The sequence below is a fragment of the Erithacus rubecula genome (assembly GCF_903797595.1).
Source record: "Erithacus rubecula genome assembly, contig: scaffold_453_arrow_ctg1, whole genome shotgun sequence".
Lineage (NCBI taxonomy): Eukaryota > Metazoa > Chordata > Aves > Passeriformes > Muscicapidae > Erithacus > Erithacus rubecula.
In genome coordinates this window covers 48,375-56,759 of record NW_027635886.1, presented here as the reverse complement: position 1 = coordinate 56,759, position 8,385 = coordinate 48,375, and the positions used below count along the sequence as shown (strand labels likewise).

General features: G+C 49.8%; 1 protein-coding gene across 1 annotated transcript; it reads right to left on the bottom strand.

Annotated features, from left to right (window-relative positions):
- Positions 1 to 3,595: 3,595 nt before the first annotated feature.
- On the bottom strand, positions 3,596 to 6,930 carry LOC306816232 (uncharacterized protein; the record flags this gene model as incomplete). Its single annotated transcript, XM_079332705.1, has 4 exons — positions 3,596 to 3,687; positions 4,487 to 4,610; positions 5,643 to 5,821; positions 6,075 to 6,930. The coding sequence occupies 4 exons, from the start codon at positions 6,928 to 6,930 to the stop codon at positions 3,677 to 3,679; spliced, it is 1,170 nt and encodes a 389-aa protein (XP_079188831.1). The 3' UTR covers positions 3,596 to 3,676.
- Positions 6,931 to 8,385: the final 1,455 nt, after the last annotated feature.

The following is an 8,385-nucleotide window of genomic DNA, read 5'->3' as shown; positions in this document are numbered from 1 at the left end:
TTAAAGAAAATCTTGCACAGAATGAAAGACAATTTGGATTAAATTTTAAACCAGCCCTGCAGTTTTCACTCTTAATTGTTTTAGCAAAGTGACTTTATACTATAGGTACTTTAGAAAATCATTTGAAATAATGTTCTATGGAACCATGTTTACCCTTTCTTCACAGAGAAGAATGAATGTTCTATAAACCTGCTAAAGGAGAGAATGCATGGTTTAAAATGCTGAGCACTAGCTTTTGAGACACAGAGGGTACTTAATGCAGAAATAGTCTAAGAAAACCACAACACAGAGAAAAGAGAAAAAGTGTCATCATCCCCTTACATTTTTTCCTCTCCCCTCCCCAGTCAGGGTGCTGCCTGAGGGGGTTCTAGAGATGGACCACAACTCACAGACAAATAACCTCAGTCAGGTTCTATTACCCACAGATTGACAGACCTGTGAGGAATTGGCTGCCACAGCCTGTCACACATTCACCAAAGATTAAGGATCAGTGAAGAAATAGGGACAAACATTGTTGTGGTCACTCATCGTGGAAATGAGAAGTGACCCAAAGCCAATGTCAGTCTCAAAGGGAAATTGATCACAGATTGTTACAATTGCCCTGCTTATATATGATTACAAATTTCAGTTCCAAGATGCCTACAGAATGGCACAGCTCTGCTGACTCTATAGATAGACAGAAATATCCATTTCAGTTCCCACAATCAAGCATGTTCCAGGTCACCAAGTACTGCCCACATCTACTTCTATATATGTGTATATATGGATGTTTGTATATAAAGAACCAAACATCAATGGAATGATCAGAAAATCCACAGAGCAGGAGTTCTACGCTCACTGGAGTCCCAGAGTTTTCTCAGCTGGCTTTGCCTGGCAGTTCTCAGGGAACGTGTGGCTCTGCTGCCATCCCAAATCTGCGCTTTCCTTGCCCAGCCTGAGTGCACGTGGGGCACGGGCTGGGCATGGCTGGAGATTTCCATGGCCAAAATGCCCCAGCATCATCACCTTTACACCTGCTCATTGCTTTGGAGAGCACAAAGCACTCAACACCCAGCTCAGCTGGCAAGTGTCATTTCTTGCAGATTGCTACAGCCCCACTGCTGGTGGACAAATGCACGAGAATCCATTTCAATTGAAAAATGTCATTTATTACCAATTGCTGCACCTGTGCGGACAATACAGAACTATACAAATCTCAGTTACGGATAAAAAAGGAATTTATTACATGAGTACAACAATGCTATGCAAAAATATACAAATATCAACTTCATTTAACAAAAACTTAATTTATTGCCAAGCTCTACAACAACTCACTATTACACAAAGATCAATTAGGTATTTAACAACTTAATTTATTACATAAAGGCGTACAGCCCATATAAAAACACAAATATATGCATTCCCTCTCCAAATAGCCCTACACTAAGAACCCAACAATTATACAATTACACTACTTCATACATGTTTAAATAGAATTAAATGCGTATGTATTTACATATAAATAAATACATATACAACTGTAACAATCTATAGGTGTAAATATAGATTAAACATTACATATTACATACTATATGTAAGTAGATATATAAACCAAACCTATCAATATACAAATATGACAGTACAAATCCAAATATTCATGAAACTGCATCAATACAAATACACAGCTATACATCTCCATACATATGTAAATGAAGTTAACATAGACCTAGATCCATACACATATAAAAATATAAAAATAGAATACATATACCTATAGAAATACCAATACACCCATTTAAAACAGTGATATACCTATAACTGCATCAGTACAAAAACATACCTACACAAATGAAAACCCAGAAAACAGCACTGAAGTCAGATATAACAACATACATGTTACTTAGATACATATATACACATACATGTAATTACACACATATAAATATATATAATTATGCACATACAAATATATACATAGCACATCCATAAAAAAAAAGACATATGGAAATAGTCCTATGCAAATAGCAACATATACATGTAAATATCCATCTAATTATCCCTTTCTATGTGCAAGTTCATAAATCTTTAAAGAGAACTCTAAGCAGAAACTCTAAATCCAACAGCACCATCTTCAAGCCTCTCCCTCTGGCTCTTGGTCCTGTGCAGAGCAGTTCTCCTGGACAGGGACAGCAGATGGGACATCTGGGAAGCAAAGGGAACACTGAGTCAGGAGCAGGGCCTTTCCCTTGGCAGCAGCTGCACTTTCATCAGCAAAGAGAAAATCTCAGAGCCCCTCCAGGATTGCTGGAAAGGAAAAGCAGGCCGAGGGGCCAGGGTGTGGCGAGCGCAGCGCGGCGGGACTGTCCCGCAGCCCCGGCACAGCCGGCACAGCTCCCGGGCCCTGCCGGCACAGCTGCCTTGCCCCAGGACAGCCCCTGTGCCGGCCGGGGCAGCTGCGCCGAGCAGCCCCAGCACGGGCAGGGCCGCTCCTGCCCCTGTGCCGGGCACTGCCCACGGCCACAGCCCACGGCACCCTCACCCCACCCTGCCCCACCGGCCCTGGGGCCTCACCAGCCTCTGTGCCAGCAGCAGCTCCCTGCTCACTGCTCTTGCTCGGGGCCTTCAGCTTCTCCCTGCTGGCTCCTGTCCTCCTGGCAGGTCTGTCCTCCTGCTGTCTTCAGGGTCTTCAGTGCAGCTGAGGCCAAATCGGAGGCTCAGGAATTGGTTCCAAGGCCTGGCAGAGCTGCAGTCCCGGACCCCTCTGTGCTCCCTGCTGGCCCCTCCATCCCCTCAGCCCCGCCATGCTCTCGGCAAACCCCGAGTCCCCTTCAGTTTCTTCAGACCCCGGGTCCTCTCACCCCCTCAGTCCCTTCTCACCCATCCCGTCCCCTTAGAGCCACCAGCCCCCTCAGCCTGTGCCTCTTCCCTGTCCCCTCAGTGCCACCATTGCCCTCAGCTGCCCCACACCCTCAGCCCCAGCAGCACCTCAAGGTCACCGTCCCTTCAGTGCCAGCGCCCCCTCAGCCCCTCAGCCCCTCAGTCTCACCGTCCCTCAGCAGCTCCTCAGGGGACTCTGCCTGGGGCCAGCGGCAGCTGCCACCGCTCCAGGGACACCCGGGGCTGGAACTGCTGCTCCGCCCGGCCCGGCCCCAGCTCGGACCAGCACAGCAACAGGGGACAGAGGACACAGGGGAAAAACAAGAGATTAAGAAGGCATCCGTGGAGGGAAAGAGGTAGAGAAGGACTGTAGGTAAATGGATATCCATCTTTGTAATTAAACTCCCAGATATAAATACAACTATGCCTATTTATAAACTCAACTATATTTACGTAAATGTAACTATACACATGTATAAACACATCTAGGCACATCTATAATTTCACATATAAAAAAATAATTATGTACATCTAGAACTATATATAAACTATGCAGATCTCTTAACACAACTATATAAATGGATAGAGATAACTATAGGCATACAAATAACCTATATAAATCTATAATTATAATTATATAGACATAACTATAGACATACAAATAAACCTATATAAATCTATAAATATAATTATATAGATAAATATAACTATACAGATCTATAAATATGACTTTCGACAGAGGGATTTCACCTGCCTGATGGTCGCAGGTCCTCCCTCTGTCTATTCCAGCCACACAGGGCAGCCCTCCTGGAGAAGTCGATCAGATGGGATCTGGGAAGCAAAGGGAACACTTGGTCACTCTTGGCCCTTGTGCACATTTCCCTTGGGCACCAACTGTCCTTCTGTCAGGGACTGTTCAAGATGCTCTGAAAGGCAGACTCTCACTTGGAATTTGAAACGTGATCTTTAGAGAACAGGGTCCCCTCTAAATGTTCAAAATGGTGTCAAGCATTAAAGTATCTTGATAAAGTCTCAGCGGTCGCAGTGCAAATGGCACCCATGAGAGCTTGAAACACAGACTGTCCCTGCTCCCACAGAGAAGCCCAGCCTTGTTCTTTCTCTGTGCTGACAGAGAGACCTTAGGTCTCACTAATCTGGAGTCATTCGGGTTTCTCCTTTTGTTACTGGATTTTTGATTTTCAACTGCTTGGCCACTGATCTCCTGCTCCTTGTTTTTCTTGTGTCTCATGACATATACCAGCACACTGCTACTACATTTAGTCAGTGATTTGGACTTCCACTCTGATTTTCTGCTTTTTTTTTTTCCTCTCTGTCCTTCATGAGTCACTCAGTCTGGCCTCCCCTGTAAACTTGCAGCAAACTTGACCACGGACCTCAGCAGAAAACTGGGACACCAGGCATGGTGACACAGCTCCCACAAGGACAGCTTTATTCCCTGCTCTCTTGCCACAATACAGGATATTTGTCAATGCACGATCTGAACTAAAAGCACCAGGAAGCACCAACTCTGCAGACAAGAACTCAACTCTTCTGATCTCCCTTCCTGCCACAGGCAGGCTCAGAGCAGCTGTCTCACACCTCTCTAAACCAATGGGGGCTCTCTCCTTACCAGGCTCCTCACGCTCTGGGGAACTGTTCCCACAGCTCTCGGTGCCACATGAAGCTTCTGCTGCTGCTGCTGCCCTGTTCAGATCCCCCTCTCCTGAAGACTCAGGGGCAACATTAACATTCCCCTTGAAAGAAAAACAGAAAGAAAGAAATCCAAAGATCACTCACTACTTTCTTGGAATAGTATCAGGGATACAGGAACTCTCCTTCTCCACTCCCAGGGGACGTGGGGCACAGGGGGGGAACACTGCCCACACAGTTCACATGACAAGCATTTTAAACTCAGGATTTGGGTGGCCAAGATGAAACTGAATGTTGTACAAAATGTCCCTTGAGGCAAAATGCAGAAAACCAGAAGACACCAAGTGAGAGGACGTGCCCTCACATTCTCACCCTTGTTCATCCCATGAGCTGCAAGAAATCAGCCAGCAGAAAGCCAGGGGCCCTCCTTGTTGACAACACGGCTGTCAGCAAGGGCAGAGCTCGCTCCCAGCACTGCCCAGGGCCCTCTGCTGCAAACCCACATGAAAAGCACACATCTCATTTCTGCCTGGGAATCTCGCCACCCCCACCCGGCCGCTCACACAGTCCATCACCAGGTGGTGCCTTTTTGGATCTCTGCTGCTGCCCTATATGTATGACCCAGGCAAATATTTAGGCACCTAGGATATTTCCAGGATCACATTTTCCAGTACAAAAAAATTTGTAAATTTGAAAGGTAAAACAAAAATCCCAACCCATCTCTTTGGCAACAGCCCGTCAATCAGAATCCTAAAGATTCTAAAGATGATTCAGAGCCTGCAATGTTTCCTTTTAGTATGGAATAAAATGCTCTTGAAAACTACTATGTGTGAGTTTACAGAAGACAAAAGACATCCCACTTGAGAATAAAATATTAGAAAATACAAAGAATCCCACTCCCCACCTTGAGCCTGCCCTTCCTCATTCATGAATGTACCGTAGCCAGTGGGGTCAGCACACCAATAAAAAGACAGGCATTTTCATCCCTATTCTTTTAGAGGTCTTATTTTACCAAAAATAATTAGATAACTCTGTAACAATGACAGAAATTAATTTCAAGAAGCCTTTGCTTCTCACCACGTAACGGTTCTAAGGCTCTCAGTCCAGCCTCTTTTATTCCCATCCAATGGTGTTACCTGAGCGGAGGGAGACCTTTGAGGCAGGGATCTCCTGATCTCTCGAATCCATTTTTCTATTTCAAGTGCTAGCTGTGATTCCTCTTCTGCAGCAGCATTCCATGCTGAGCTGGAGGCCGTCGATGCTGCACAACCAGCACTACCAGATGGAACATTGGGGGCTGAAGTGCTCGGTGTGGCTGCAGGAATCCAAACACATTGGTCAGGCTCCACAAGGTGGCTTTGGGACACAGAGCTCTATTGCTGCCTTGGATCAACCATCCCAGGAAGCACACAGGAAAACCAGGCAAAGAAGCTTTTGGCCTTCCAGGTCCCTCTTCCTAGTAGACTTGAGAATTTCTGTCTCATAATGACAGAGCATTGTGGAAAAATACTTCAAGCGGTCTCTTTTCGTGACATTATGGAAAAGCAAGGCTAGAACTCTTTTCCCACCAGGCGAGTCAGAGCCTGGGGGCTGCTGCTCCCTGTGGAGCTGCTGCAAGCTGCAGGGCTGGATGCCGAGCACCTCCCGGTCGGCCGGAGGCAGCTGCTCCCCGTAGAGCTCCTGCAAGCGGCTGGGGGCCCCTTCCCGCCCGAGCGGCAGCGGCCGCTCCCCGCCGAGCCCGAGCAGGTGGCACGGCGGGATCCGGAGCAGCTCCCGCTCGGCGGGCAGCGGCCGCTCCCCGTAGAGCTCCTGCAAGCGGCTCTGCCCCTCCCGCCGGGCCGGCAGCGGCCGCTCCCTGTGCAGCAGGTGGAAGCCGCAGGGCGGGCGGCGGACGAGCAGCGGCCGCTCCCCGGGGCGCTGCTGGAAGGGGCCGGGCCGGGGGCTGCGCAGCTCCCGCCCGTGCGGCAGCGGCCGCGCCCTGGGCAGCTGCTGGGAGCCGCGGGCCGGGCGCCTGCGCCCCTCCCGCCCCGCCGCCGGCCGCTGCCTGCTGGCCGCGCTCCGGCGCTGCAGGCGCAGCAGCAGCTCGGGGCGGTCGCGGCGAAAGCAGGGGTTGGTGTAGTGCAGCCAGGCCCCGGCATCGCCCGGCACGGCTGAGCCGAGCCAGCCCGGCACCTTGCGGAAGCCGTAGCGGTACAGCTGGCGCACGAAGCTGCGGAACTGCGTGGCCCGGAAGGTGCGCGGGGCCGGAGCCCGGGGGCTGCCCGGGCTGAGCAGCTCCCGCTCGAGCAGGGAGCGGTCGATGAGCAGCCCTCGGGCCCGGCTGTCCCAGCGCACGGAGCGGACGCGGGGGTCGTTCGCCAGGCGCCACAGCTTGGCGGGGAAGGTGCCGGCCTTGAGGCCGGCGGGCAGCGGCAGCTCCGCCATCGCGCCGGTCGCCGACTGTCGCCACAACGGCCGCGGCGCGCGGCCTGAGGGGGGCGCTGCGCTCGGCCCCGCTCGCGGCCCCGCGCGGGCCGGGCTCGGCGGCACGAGCGCGGCAGAGCCGGGGCTGCGGGCCCAGCGCGGGCGGGGCGGGGCCGGGGCTGGCCGGGAGCGCGGGGCCGCTGCAAACCCTGCCCTGCTCCCATTCCCGCAGCCATCCCTGCGCCTCGGCTTGCGGCGTGACCCCAAAGCATCAAGGCCAGCGCGGGAACTTTCCGAAAGGGCTCGGAACTGAGGAATCCCGTGGGAAACTCTTCCTCTCTGTCCAGTGAAAGCGAAATCGCTCCGTGTTCTGCAGAGCTGAAGGGAGGAAAAAGATGTTCCATTGGGTAGCTTCAGTATTTTGATGGGGTTGCAAACAGAGTTCCCCACTTGAAAGCAGACAAGGTCAAATGGGAGAAGAGGAAATGAAAAGAGAGAATTGAAGACATTCTTTTTGTCGCTTTTCCTGCCAAATGTCTGGTTCTTTCTCGCTGTCTCTGCCTGTCTTCAGCAGATTTGACACATTTCTCTTTCTTTGGAGATAGAAGCAGCAACAGGAAGGGGCAGCAATTTTGTCAGCATTTTCATCCAAGCTAAAGTCCTCCCACCTTGAAGGATGTTATTTTACCTAATGATTAATGGCTTACAGTGATAGTGAACTCACACTGCTGTCTTCATCAGGAGGTTTTGCATTCTTCTTTCCTCAGTAATACTTTATTCTCTTTTTTTCCAAATTCAGGGCAGAGTTACAATGTGAAATCCCTCCCAGAACCACGTCATATCTGTGGAAACCAGCAAAGGTCATCTTGCAATGCTCTGCTTAGTGTCACTTGTTCTTTTTATTTTAAATCGTCTCTTGAACTGGAAACAGTTTCCAGAGCAGGGAAAAAATAGACCTATTTCTTCCATCTCTTTTAATTCCTTCCCCTTTTTAATGTTTTTACCTGGTTTAACCATGAGGGCTCCTGTGAGTATATTTGGTGATATGGCAGAAGCTCACCCCTCAGGCAGAGTGGATATTTCCCTTGCATCCAGCTTGTCCTGAGTTCTGGCTGACGCTGCCTCCTCTTGCCTCCTTCCAGGTCCCTTTGTGAGCAGCCCAGCCCTGTCCCTTCACTCACTGCCCTGTGGGTGACGTGCTGACACAAGGATTGTTGGTCTCATCACATTCTGGAGCAGTCTTTTGGAGTGAGTGTTTCCAAGATGCCCTGTCACCTTTTCCTCTGTGTGCTGGCTTTCTCAGGAAAACCAAAACCCACTACCTAGAAAATCTCTTCCCATTTCATCTTAAACAGCTTAAAACAGAACCTGAAACAGAATGCTGTGCCTCAGTGGGATGGTGTTTGTCTTTCTTTAAAGACAGTGTGAGAAACCTCACAGAAATTATCCCAGACACTGAATTACAACAAAATTTGT